Source organism: Moschus berezovskii, chromosome 12 (genome assembly GCF_049115385.1).
Source record: "Moschus berezovskii isolate FMDL1 chromosome 12, NW_MosBer_1.0, whole genome shotgun sequence".
Taxonomy (NCBI): domain Eukaryota; kingdom Metazoa; phylum Chordata; class Mammalia; order Artiodactyla; family Moschidae; genus Moschus; species Moschus berezovskii.
Window position 1 is genome coordinate 83,039,283 of NC_142471.1, and position 14,045 is coordinate 83,053,327.

Consider the following 14,045-nt stretch of genomic DNA (forward strand, 5'->3'; position numbering starts at 1 on the left):
CATGTACCTGATTTTGAGAAATGGTTTGAGGTTTATGAAGTTAGAGTGGTTGGCTTCACCCGTGTGAGTGTGTGTGTGTGTGTGTGTGTGAGAGAGAGAGAGAGAGAGAGAGACTCGCAGCATGACCAGCTTGGCCCCAGAGCAGTTGCCAGGTCAGAGGACCGAAAGCTCTACCTGCTGCCACAGACGTGTCTGAAAATACTGAGTGACATACCTTTGTCTTCTATCCCACAGTCCCCTCCTCCAAAGCCAGAGACAAAAAAAAGTCATGATGGAGGCAAAAGAGGCCAAGTAAGTAAATGCATTTCCCACAGGTCATTTATTCCCCACCCCCTCCCCTCTCCCAGAGTCACTCTGCTCCAGGACCAGGCCTCACATAAACAGAAATCGCATGGTGATATGGCTTCAAGGGGACTGACCCAGGCAGCCAGCCCCCAGAGCTGGAATATCATTCTGTCCCTGCCTCTCCGGCAACAGGCTGCTGGGCCACCACTGCCCACAATCGTCTGACCCACTGAAATCTCAGACTTTGACCTTTCCCCAAGATCATTTTGGTCTTCACACCTTCTTCCACTGTCGTGCATCCTCTGTGCTGTGTCCTTTCAGCTGGAGTCTCCCATCCTTTTTAAAATAAAACCTTTCTTGAAGAAGAGTTACATTTTTTTTAACTTACATTTTTACAGTTGTGCTGCACTGTGCTTAGTCAGTCGTGTCCAACTCTTTGAGACCTCACGGACTGCAGCCCGCCAGGCTTCTCTGTCCATGCTGATTCTCCAGGCAAGAATACTGGAGTGGGTTGCCCTGCTCTCCTCCAGGGGATCTTCTCAACCCAGAACTCGAACCCAGGTCTCCTGCATTGCAGGTGGATTCTTTACTGTGTGAACCACCAGAGAAGGCCTTTTAACAGTTCAGTTGCTCAGTTGTGTCCGACTCTTTGCAGCCCCATGGACTGCAGCACGCCAGGCTTCCCTGTCCATCACCAACTCCCGGACCCTACTCAAACTCATGTCCATTGAGTTGGTGATGCCATCCAACCATCTCATCCTCCGTTGTCCCCTTCTCCTCCCGCCTTCAATCTTTCCCAGCATCAGGGTCTTTTCCAATGAGTCGGTTCTTTGCATCAGGTGGCTTTTTAACAGTTGTATCCTTCTAAAGGACACAGGAAAGAGCAGGTCTAGAGGAAAAAGGCAGAGTTAGGGACAGGCAGGACAGACACTTACAGGGATAGACTGAAGACTCACCAGCCTGGTGGTCATGGCTCAGGTCAGTCCGTGTTCAATAGTAGAGCCAATAGAGACATGACATAGGCAACTAAAGAGAGGAGTGTGTTCCCAGGTCAAACTTGAAAACCTCGGGAACAAGAAAACCATTCCGAGATACTGTAGAACACTCATCTGCCCAGAGGTCACACAGACATGAGCGGGAACTAGGGACAGGGTGAATGGAGAGTCAGAGGACCTTGTGTTTGGAGAGCTGAGTCTGGTTATTAACTGCCAACCACCAGAAGCTCCAAGAACCTTAGCGTGCTATATTTACATGTGTGGTTTTCTTGATCCTGCAGCAGCAGTTCACCGGCAAGATGTCCCATCTTGGCTGTTTAACCATTAATTATGACACTATAGAGCAGCCACTGCACCTCATACAAGGAATCTGTGCAAACCTGGGGCTAGAATTGGGAACGAACCTGCATCTAGCCATCAACTGTGCTGCACATGAGCTGATGGACTATGTAAGTTTCCACTCCACAGTTTTGGCCTTTTGTTTCAGTCCCATTATTTTAAAATTAGAACTCAAAAGAGGAGCCTATCTGTTTATATTTCCAAACAAATTCTATTTTTTCAAGTAATATCATGGAAGGATCCAAATATAAATGGAGTTGGGAAAGCCAAGTTAGTTAATGACCAGACAACGTGCTATGCTATGTTTAGTCACTCAGTGCGTCCAACTCTGTGCAGCCCTATGGACTGTAGCCCGCCAGGCCCCTCTATCCATGGGGTTTCACCAGGCAAGAACACTGGAGGGGGTTGCCATACCCTTCTCCAGGGGATCTTCACAACCCAGGGATCGAACCCAGGTCTCCCACATTGCAGGTGGATTCTTTACCATCTGAGCCATCAGGGAAGCCTATAATCTTTTTCTGACAGACAAGAGCATAGCCATATAACTTGTAAATATTAACAGGAAATTTCATAATAATTATATAGAGAAATTCTGTAGTAAAAGTGACTGAAATGGATTACTTACATTGAAATCATGAGAACTGCTGAAAAATAACAAATTGGTATGTTCTGCTGAGTACATTCATTGGGTTGATGAATGCTGAATTGGTCAAGCATAAAAAGTGAGTCAATTGTAACTATGACTTGACAAGCTCTTCTAGACACATGGTTCTTGGAGTTTCTGCTGGTGACTCACTTTTTAAATATAAAAAGTATTTCCAAGTTATTTAAGTTTTTGGAGAATAATTAGTAATGGTAATTAATGTCAAATTCAGGGGACATGATGAAATAGGATTCCACTTTAATTTGTAATTCTAATTTTTTACTTCAAAGGAAATCTTGAATAGTATATTAGAAACCTAAGTATCAGCTGACTTCTAAAGTTTTTAGTTTCCTAAAGAAACTAAGCACAGGAAAGAATGTTTAATGTAATTTTATATTCTTCACATAATGATTGGTTCCTAGGCATACCATTAAGAAAAATAATTGCGTGTTTTCATCTATAACGTATAGCATGAACAATGAATATACTGACTGCTAGCGCTAACTAGACTGGATGTTTATTGCTTATATTCGGTAAAATGCATTAGCTAGATAGCAGATAATTCTTCTTATGTTAGTTCAAAGTCATTGAAAAAATTAGTTCAAAGTTAGTTCAAAGCATTTCCTCTCTGACAAGATTGTATAAGTTTTGCAGTATAGAAACTAAGAGTTCTTAACCACTTTTTAACATGAAAAAAGTACAGAATCTTTTCAATGATGGTCTTCTTGGGATCCTACTTAATTCTAATGGAATCCATTCTGTTAGCAGCCACAGGAAGGCATTAGTAAACCAGAGCCATTCTGGTGCACTCCACCTCCCTCCCCATACCAAAATGCCCCAGGTACCACTGCTGGACACGAATTTGCACTGGACATAACGGTGCTGTGTTTGCAGACATTATACTAAATTTTCCAGGTTCGTTCACTCCTGTATGTAAGTACCTGGGGGCATTCCAGACTTCAGATGAACAGGCTACACTAGAATCCCAGTTCCAAAACAATAGTTACTACTAGAACATGCCTGCTTACTTTCACCTAAGTCTCTTTACATTTAATATTGACTGTTCATATCTCAAAAGTCTAGCCCTGCTTTCAAATTTAAAATATTCACAGTAAAGGAAACAAGCTAAATTCATTCACTGTGAGCTGAACAATGGTAGTTCTAGTGAGTAGGCAGGTTTGCACTGCTATTCTGTTTATGAATGTATGTGATTGCCCTTCTTCCAAGCAGCCAGGTACCTGGCATCACATCCTAAAACTGAAGTAAGGAATTACTCCTCTCCTACTCTGCAGGCAGTTGATTTGTGCAGAAGGTTTCATCTGAAGTCTGTGGGAATAGCTGTATGGGCACCCAGAGAACTGCGGACTTGATTTTCTTGGTTGATATTTAACAGATATTTAAAGTAAAAGGCACAGATTTCTTGTGTGAGGGTGGCCTGAAAATAACCCGCAGTCTTTTATGTGAAATGAATGAAAATGAAGTTGAATTGCATGCATCTTTAATGTTTGAAGAACTCATCATTCAGCCTTTATTTTCATATCTTCTTTACACTTATCAGAGTAAAGGAAAGTATGAAGTGATGATGGGGACCTACAAAAATGCAGCTGAGATGGTTGACCTGTATGTGGATCTGATCAACAAGTTCCCTTCAATTATTGCCTTAATTGATCCTTTTAGGAAGGAGGTAACAGGATTCATCTTGAATTTCATAATAAAACAGAACAAAGTCTCATTTTTTTGGATCTGTAGATTTGAAATGTAATTTGGGCTGGGATATTTTATTTGGGCATTTATGAGAAAAGGCCCTTACTGGGCAAATGACTAGCAGAAACAGCATTACCTAGGAGTGTGCCCATCTGTGGAATAAAACACGTATCCCCCAGCACTTCAGAGTACCTGTGTGTTTACCAGCAGCCTAACTGATGGCAGACGAGCCTGGTGTGCTGGCTGGCGCTTCAGTAGGTTAATCACACATCATTTCCAAGTGCTCATGGAAACAGAACTTCAACCAGGCCAAATGTTTTTTAACCTAAATTCAGTTACTACACATGCACAGAAGTTAAAAAGAAAACACATTCTTTAAAAGATTTGAGATATTGGGGTTTTCTGACCCATTCACACTAATGCATCCGACAAGGATTGTCTGTGTGCCTACAACTATCTCTCATCCTAACCCACTTAAACTTCAAAACTTACATTCTTGATTTTATGAACTTGAGAGCCATTAGATATGGTGAGCAGATATCCTCTTTGAGATAACTCAGCTATTAAAAATCTGAGGCACGGAAAGAGAGCTGGATCTTACTGGAGCCCCAGGCTCTCTCAGTCCCATCTTTCCTTTCAGAGCCTGGGCTACATCCCAGCACTTGTGCAAGATGCTGAGCCCAGATCTTTCGTTCCACCAGACGTATCTTCTGTTTCTTGTCCCCAGGCTCTGGCCACAGCTCTTTTCGAATGTGATAAGATGCACCTGTATTGTCTGTCCTAAGGGGACAGGTGGAACTCTAGTACAACGGTTGGGAAGACTGTATCAGTTCAGTTCAGTTCAGTCGCTCAGTCGTGTCCGACTCTCCGCGACCCCATGAATCACAGCACGCCAGGCCTCCCTGTCCATCACAAACTCCCGGAGTACACTCAAACTCATGTCCACAGAGTCGGTGATGCCATCCAGCCATCTCATTCTCCGTCGTCCCCTTCTCCTCCCGCCCCCAACCTTTCCCAGCATCAGAGTCTTTTCCAGTGAGTCAACTCGTCGCATGAGGTGGCCAAAGTATTGCAGTTTCAGCTTCAGCATCAGTCCCTCCAATGAACATCCAGGATTGATCTCCTTTAGAATGGACTGGTTGGATCTCCTTGCAGTATAAGGGACTCTCAAGAGTCTTCTCCAACACCACAGTTCAAAAGCATCAATTCTTTGGCGATCAGCCTTCTTCACAGTCCAACTCTCAACATCCATACATGACCATGGGAAAAACCATTGCCGTGACTAGACGGGGTTGGCAAAGTAATGTCTCTGCTTTTTAATATACTATCAAGGTTGGTCATAACTTTCCTTCCAAGGAGTAAGCGTCTTTTAATTTCATGGCTGCAATCAGCATCTGCAGTGATTTTGGAGCCCAAAAAAATAAAGTCTGACACTGTTTCCACTGTTTTTCCATCTATTTCCCATGAAGTGATGGGACCAGATGCCATGATCTTTGTTTTCTGAATGTTGAGCTTCAAGCCAACCTTTTCACTCTCCTCTTTCACTTTCATCAAGAGGCTTTTGAGTTCCTCTTCACTTTCTGCCATAAGGGTGGTGGCATCTGCATATCTGAGGTTATTGATATTTCTCCCAGCAATCTTGATTCCAGCTTGTGCTTCTTCCAGCCCAGCGTTCCTCATGATGTACTCTGCATATAAGTTAAATAAGCAAGGTGACAATACACAACCTTGACGTACACCTTTTCCTATTTGGAACCAGTCTGTTGTTCCATGTCCAGTTCTAACAGTTGCTTCCTGACCTGCATACAGGTTTCTCAAGAGGCAGGTCAGGTGGTCTGGGATTCCCATCTCTTTCAGAATGTTCCACAGTTTATTGTGATCGACACAGTCAAAGGCTTTGGCATAGTCAATGAAGCAGAAATAGATGTTTTTCTGGAACTCTCTTGCTTTCTCCATGATCCAGCGGATGTTGGCAATTTGATCTCTGGTGCCTCTGCCTTTTCTAAAACCTGCTTGAACATCTGGGAGTTCACGGTTTACATACTGCTGAAGCCTGGCTTGGAGAATTTTGAGCATGACTTGACTAGCATGTGAGATGAGTGCAATTGTGCGGTAGTTTGAGCATTCTTTGGCATTGCCTTTCTTTGGGATTGGAATGAAGACTGACCTCTTCCAGTCCTGTGGCCACTGCTGAGTTTTCCAAATCTGCTGGCATATTGAGTGCAGCACTTTCACAGCATCATCTTTCAAGACTTGAAATAGCTCAACTGGAATTCCATCACCTCCACTAGCTTTGTTTGTAGTGATGCTTTCTAAGGCCCACTTGACTTCACATTCCAAGATGTCTGGCTCTAGGTCAGTGATCACGTTATCGTGACTATCTTGGTCGTGAAGATCTTTTTTGTACAGTTCTTCTGTGTATTCCTGCCACCTCTTCTTAATATCTTCTGCTTCTGTTAGGTCCATACCATTTCTGTCCTTTATCGAGCCCATCTTTGCATGAAATGTTCCCTTGGAATCTCTAATTTTCTTGAAGAGGTCTCTTGTTTTTCCTATTCTGTTGTTTTCCTCTATTTCTTTGCATTGATCACTGAGGAAGTCTTTCTTATCTCTCCTTGCTATTCTTTGGAACTCTGCATTCAGATGCTTATATCTTTCCTTTTCTCCTTTGCTTTTTGCCTCTCTTCTTTTCACAGCTATTTGTAAGGCCTCCTCAGACAGCCATTTTGCTTTTTTGCATTTCTTTTCCATGGGGATGGTCTTGGTCCCTGTCTCCTGTATAATGTCATGAACCTCCGTCCAGAGTTCATCAGGCACTCTATCTATCAGATCTAGTCCCTTAAATCTATTTCTCACTTCCACTGTATAATCATAAGGGATTTGATTGAGGTCATATCTGAATGGTCTAGTGGTTTTCCCTACTTTCTTCAATTTAAGTCTGAATTTCGCAATAAGGAGTTCATGATCTGAGCCACAGTCAGCTCCTGGTCTTGTTTTTGCTAACTGTATACAGCTTCTCCATCTTTGGTTGCAAAGAATATAATCAATCTGATTTCGGTGTTGACCATCTGGTGATGTCCATGTGTAGAGTCTTCTCTTGTGTTGTTGGAAGAGGGTGTTTGCTATGACCAGTGCATTCTCTTGACAAAACTCTATTAGCCTTTTCCCTGCTTCATTCCGTGCTCCAAGGCCAAATTTGCCTGTTACTCCAGGTGTTTCCTGACTTCCTACTTTTGTATTCCAGTCCCCTATAATGAAAAGGACATCTTTTTTGGGTGTTAGTTCTAAAAGGTCTTGTAGATCTTCATATATTACTATTTAAATTAGCATTTCCTTTGGTGGTCTCATCAATTAAAAATAAGGGTGTTGGGAATGAGGGTCTACAGCCCTGCAGGCTCATTTCTTTCCATTGTCTTTTTACCAGAAATAACATTAACATCCTCCAACCAGCCAGTCTTTAGCAGCATCGTGGATAACACAGTGGGTGGGAAAAGCCTGTGTTTGAAGGATGTCAGAATCCATGTGGAGAAAAGCATTTAATGTATTAACATTTTATTCACTAGATCTTTAAGCTCAAATTTAATCACTTTAGGTTTCTATTCCATGAAGCCTATTAACTTGTGTGGCTGTGGTACAGGCAGCATTCAGCTGAAAAATGCAAAAAACAAAAACTCCCCCTAAACCCGTAGCTTGTGTATCTCAGAAAAGTGTCTAACTTTGATTTTCTACTATATGATTCCTGTTGTTTTGTGATGATGCTCCATACACTGTAATGACCAATTCTTAAATATCCATCCAGGACTCTGAACAGTGGGACAGCATCTATAATGCTCTTGGTTCCAGGTGTTACATAATTGCAGGCGCCGCATCCAAAAGCATCTCTAAACTGCTGGAGGAGGGCAACATCAGCATCCTCAAATACAGCGGGCTGATCATAAAACACACAAACCAAACTATGATGTCGGACTTGGTGGAAATAACCAATCTCATTGACGGTGAGTGGAAATACAGATCTGAAAGACTCATTATGAACTTAAATACACAGTGTATCAGGTACTAAAAAGCATGGAATCCATCTTGGAAGGAAAAAACACCCCAGCTGTTTGTGAGTGATTTGGTGCTAAATAGCAAAATGTACCTTACTACTGATTCAGTTCATAATGTTCTAAGAACAGCCCCACCCAGGAGGTCGCCCCTTTCAGGGAGGGCTACCACAAACACGTGGCTGAGGCCGCTGTTCTCTCAGCTTCACAGGACACCACAGTGATTCTTGTTTTTCAATCGTTAGCCCACATTGGCTTTTTTTTAGTTCCTCAAAAGTTTCAAGCTCTTTATGACCTACAGGTCTTTGAACATGCTGTTCCTTCAGCCTAGAATGCTTTGCCCTGTACCATTTAGTTGGCTAACTAGTCCTGATCCTTCAGATCTTCTTGACCTAAACGAAATTTCTTCAGATGTAGATGCCTTTTCCTAATTTTCCCCACCCCTCACTGGCTACTCTGAATCTTTCTCATCCTGTATTTTCAACTGTAGCAACTAGCCACAATTTGTTCAGTTGGGTCCGACTCTTTGTGATCCCAGGCTTCCCTGTCCTCCACTATCTCCCGGACATCAGACTCATGTCCATTGAGTTGATGCCATCCAACCATCTCATCTTCTTGTTGCCCCTTTTTCCAGGGTGTTCTTGGGAGTCTTGTTCACTTATGCACAGGGCCTGAAACATGAGTATCCTGAGTGGATCTCAGGAACTAAGCAGAAGGCTAGTCTCAGAGCTGGTGCAAGACTCAGATGGAAACTGGGCGACAGGGGCCCGGGCTGGTGGCAGAAGATGGAACAAAATGCCTGTGGTCCCTTTGCCTGCAGCCTGCCCGAGTCTAGGGCCCAGGCAGGGTGGCTTGTAGGTGGTGGGAGAGACGCCCTGGGCCTGGACTTTCTTCCTGGGCCTGGCACTTGGCAGACATTCTGTTCCATGTCAGATCACTGCTGTAAGACACAACACTGTCACCACAGGAAGAATTCTGGATTGCAGTCTTTGTAGGATTTGACAAATTTTAAGGGGTTTTGAGATCTTTAAACGTGATTGATTAAGTACTATTAACACTACTCTTCTAATAAGTCAACATTCAGAAAGACAGCTTTCCTTTGAACAAAATTTTACATGAACTGTGAAATCTGTTATTTAGGCATGATGCCCTTGTACTTACTTGTATTTTGACTCTAAGATGCACATTTTTCTAGATTGAACATAGATGATTGTGTCTTACAGCTGTGGTCTGAGAAATGTGTCAATCTAACTTGAGCATTTTTCCTCTTTAGTGGTAATAATGGTGGCTCTTACAATCGAGGGTATCTTAGATTCGATGAAACATAGCATTCATTTAGTATTTGTTATCTACACAGATATAATCAGGGTACTAGAAATGCAAATATACGGGTTAGAATTCTCAGATGGTCAACGAATTGACTCTTCACAGTTTTAAACCTCTGGCAAACTTAAAAGTTTTATTCTGGAGGCTTGTATCTGCTGATTTGATTCATACCATCTAAAATGAAAAGAATTCCTCTGCTTACAGCTAAGAGGCTCATCGCTGTCTTTGGAAGCACAGAAGGAGAGTCGTCTGATGACAGCCTTGTCGATTTGGTAAGTGTTAAAAACCGATCCGTTGCAGAATTGCCAAAACACTGCTTTTATCACGAAATGGTGTTTCAGAGAAAGGTGGACTTTGGCAGACAAAGTCATGTAACCTTTTATGAAAGATTTGCTTCCTCCCAGACAGCTGCCTTTTTCTAAGAGCTAATCTTTGAACTTTTAAAAACAAGAAAAATTGAAGTCCTGGGAAAATGATGAGCATACTTAAATGACTGGGGTATGCACTTGCAATCTTACCTCCTAAAATGAAGTGAGAAAGGCCAGAGTGTTCTTATATAAAAGTCAGCATGCTCACATGACTAGGATAGCATCTGATGTATAGTCACACTATCTCTGTACCTCTGACTCTTCTCAGCTTGTAAGCAGGCCGCTTTACTGATGTAAGATGAGAGACTGACTTCAAGGCCGCTTTACACATTTAAAAGGAGAAACTGACTTAAGAGAGTAAAACCAAAACACACAGGGGCAGTGTCCCTTCTCCCTCAAGAGTTTAGTTTAGCAAAATATGACTCCGTTTAAAATAAGCTGTTCCTCATCCTTGTAGGCTGTTGGACTTGGTGTCCGGTTTATCAAGTTGGGAGGTCTTTCTCGTGGCGAACGGGTGACCAAGTACAACCGCCTCTTTACTATAGAGGACGAACTTGGCCAGAATGGAACACGGGGTATGTGCTGCTTTCTGCTTTGTCTTTAGCCACGGGTAAGAGAACAAAGATTGGGAGAGGGAGGAATGGAAGTCTCTCAGCAGGAGGGCAGGGGAGTCCAAAGACTATAAATAAGTACTGACAAGCCAGGATGGCATTTGCCACAATGTGCATTGTTTTCTTAATGGATTATCTATTTACCTGCATGTTTAAAACTCTCGCCCTTTTTTTGATGAATAGGCTGTGTGATGCTTTTCAATAGACTTAATTGATTGGAATTTCCAAGCCTACCTTTTGTTATGGTCCAAATTATACTTAAGGTTTCTCTGAACAGCCCAGCGAAGTTAAAGATGGATGTTTCCCTGGTGGTTCCTGGCAACAATTTGTCTTACTTAAGTAGACAGCATGTTAATTTAATGTACCTTGGAAAGACTACAGTCTCAAGAGAAATGAACCAGTCATTTATGACATCAGACTTTGTAAATCTGCATGGATAGAAGCAGCTTATTTACCAGTTACCTGAAGAGAAAACCCCCAATATGAATTTTTACTCTTTATGTATTACTGTGATAGCCAAAAGAAAGCATGCTAAGACATTTAAAGAGACCAATACTTGTCTTTCCAAAATTCTAAAACTATTTGTATTTTAAAATGGAATTGACAGACTGCAAAAAAGGATGTTATTTAAGTAGTGCTGACATACTTGTATACCATAAATCAGGGGTCCCCACCTTGTGGGATCTAATGTCTGATGTGGATCTGATGTAATTAATAACAAAGTGCACAATAATTGTAATGCACTTGAATCATCCCGAAGCCATCCCCTCACCACCCTCCCTCTGGTTCATGGAAAAATTGTCTTCCATGAAACCAGTCCCTGGTGCCAAAAAGGTTGGGGGCGAACCACTGCCATAAATGTAACTCTTGAATGAGATAGATATATTACAGAAAGTATTGTGGAGAAGCAAGGAAGTCCTATTCAATATAGGCACTTTTTTCAGGGACCAATAGAAATAGTAACTATAAATTTGTCACATTTAACATATGTAATGACCTTGACACACATCCCAAGATTTGTAGAAAAAAAAGATATGATGGAGAGACTGTGTCTCAGTCATGTAAGGGCAGTCAAAAGTTCGTACTTAGTGTGCAACGTGAGGGCTTTTCTTTTTCAAATGGGTGAAATTATATGGCTCCTACCTATTGTCTGATTAATTTTTGTCATCCTGACTCATGGAAGCTTTAGATTCCCTAAATGACCAATCACATTTCCAACCAGACTTCACCACAAGGGGAACAGCTGCTTCAGGGCATCAAAAAGGACTCTAGTGACCGGAGGCCCAGCTCCTCCCTGGTGACAGTGCTGGCCCCTGTGCATTCCGGAATGGATTAACAGATTAATGAGGATTTTGCTGACATTGGCAGTGGTCAATAGTTGTGAAGGGGGACCAGAAAAGCTGAAAAAGCAAACCACTCCACTGAGAGGTTGTATGGGAAATCTTGGCAGAAGCTCAGCCATTAAAACACTGTTCCTGCCTACGGGGACCTGAGTGCAACAATCTAAGTCGACAAGAGGTTGACCTTGGAATAGTTAGTTGGCAATGGTTTGTCTCACGCAGAGCACTGGCCTTCCCTCCAGTTCATCTTCCTCTTATCCGATGCTGCTCAGCCTCTGCCCAAAGTCCGCTGTACACCAAACGTTCCAGAATGTTGTCTAAGGATACAATGCAAACTGAACAAAACAAGTGTATTGCAGCTAACGTATAACCAATGACAGTCCTGCTTTTTGGCAGTTCTAGAATCCTTTCTAATGGTGGTGTGACAGCTCTCGACAGTTCTGAAGCTGCTCTCCTTTAAATCCTGTAACAAAGATAAAAACTGGAACCAGGGGCTTCCCTGCTGGTCCACTGGTTAAGACCCTGTGCTTCCAATGCAGGGGGCATGGGTATGATCCCTGGTCTGGGAACTAAGATCCCACATGTCACATAGCCAAAAAAATAAAGGAATCAGAGCCACTGAATTAGTAAACTTTATTGTTGTCATTTTTTAATAGGCTTCAATGAACACACATTTTTCTACTGGAATGAGGAAGCTGAAAAGGCTGGTGAGCTGCCCGAGGTCCCTGAGCCCATCTTCCCCACAGAAGTTGCGGAGGAACTCGCCAAACTTTGAGCGTCTTCCCACCGGGGTTGCACACACTCCAACTGACAGCCACACCACTCAGACTATTAGACTGATAGACCTGGAGGATATCTGCATTTTGCTTTTGCTCCAAAAATGTCACTGACTTGTGTGCTTTTTCTTCCTTTACGTTCACTGTTTGGTGAAAGATAAGAGATAGTACTTTGCCTGAAGTTATACCTGTGAACCTGTCTTCCAGCTGTCACCTTTCTGTGGGGATCCTGTTTGTACTGGCTCATGCTCTGGTTCATGGAAAAGCTGTCTTGCACGTGTTTGTATATGTCCCTTTGCGGGGGAGGGGTCATGACCCAGTAGAACAGTCCAATATTTTTGCTACCAACTCCACACTCGGTTCAAACACCTCATGCTTTACTAGTTAGAACATCTCTAAAAACAAACATCTTTTACACTGGGAGCTTTCTCTGCCAGGAAAAGGTATACATCTTCTCCTTTTATCTTAAATATCCATGCTAGAAAGCACACACACAGATTTATAGCCAACCTCATGCAAAACTATGAGAGTTTCACATATTGTTTTAGGAGCCAAACAGCTTCCTCTAACTTTACTACCCTCAAATCCCTTTTCTCTGATTCCCACCTCTTTCTAAATTTTAATTTTTCATATATCATTTATATCTCTGGGGAATCTCCTTAGAGCCTTTTTGGAATGAGTATAAATGAGAAAATAAATTCATTTATTCAGTGAATGAATAAATACTCTTAAAGCCTTTAAATGCATAATTATTTTTATTATAGCATCTAGTAGGTGATTAAAAATGATGCAACATATAGACTGTCTTTTTTGAAAGCTGGTATTGGGGTGATAGAGGAGAGTCAAAACCAACCATATTCAAACACATACCTGTAAATATAATAATATCCAATGGCTTTATATGATTTAAATTCTCTTGTTACCATGTTTTTCCCCAAAATTACATAAATTGCTACATACTGACCTGTGAGAAAGTTGGCCAAGTTTAGATTTCTGGTGTATTCTCTTAAGTTTTTCTAAGTACACCGAGGACCTCTCCCTTTGAAGAGTACTAACAGGAAGATGTAATGGTCTTACGGCAGAGCCAAGGCCTTCCTCTAAAAGCAGTGACTTAAAATAGGCTCCGTGGCGGATTCTTTCAGAGCACAAGGCAGGAAGATTGGTTGGTATCACTCTTAAGTTGAGACAGCTGTGTCACAGTGTGTGACTATGGTTGCCTTTCCTGATTCTGAGCAATAAACAATGGGTAAGTGTTCACATAGCCTCTGCACAGGTACCCACACACACGAAATATGGGAGATCATGTGAGAGTATGCCCTGAAACTGTGATACAAATTATAACCGAATGAAGTCTCAACAAAAATGTACAACCAAGTAACTGATAACTAAATTAACCAAAGAGGTGACTTATGACCTCAACCAAGTCAACACTAATTTCAGTGCTGAGCACTGCCTATTCTCCTTGACCTCACTTGAGGCCTGGGGTCACCAAATGGACATTAGCATTTCAAGTTTCCGAGAGTGATAAGCACTGTTCCTATTTATATATTTTCTCTCTCTACACATATGTTACAGCACATGTTAATAGATATAAACCGTATCACTGACCCAATGG

The 14,045-nt window shown here is 42.1% G+C and overlaps 1 protein-coding gene across 1 annotated transcript in view; it reads left to right on the plus strand.

Annotated features, from left to right (window-relative positions):
• The window catches only part of ENO4 (enolase 4), a 36,631-nt gene extending 23,280 nt beyond the window's left edge, over positions 1–13,351 (plus strand). Inside the window, exons 8-14 of the mRNA XM_055424572.2 lie at positions 235–291; positions 1,562–1,729; positions 3,821–3,946; positions 7,766–7,961; positions 9,540–9,607; positions 10,161–10,278; positions 12,311–13,351. Coding sequence (XP_055280547.2) covers positions 235–291; positions 1,562–1,729; positions 3,821–3,946; positions 7,766–7,961; positions 9,540–9,607; positions 10,161–10,278; positions 12,311–12,429 — 852 coding nt within the window. The 3' untranslated portion in view covers positions 12,430–13,351. The remainder of the gene's footprint in view (positions 1–234; positions 292–1,561; positions 1,730–3,820; positions 3,947–7,765; positions 7,962–9,539; positions 9,608–10,160; positions 10,279–12,310) is intronic.
• Positions 13,352–14,045: the final 694 nt, after the last annotated feature.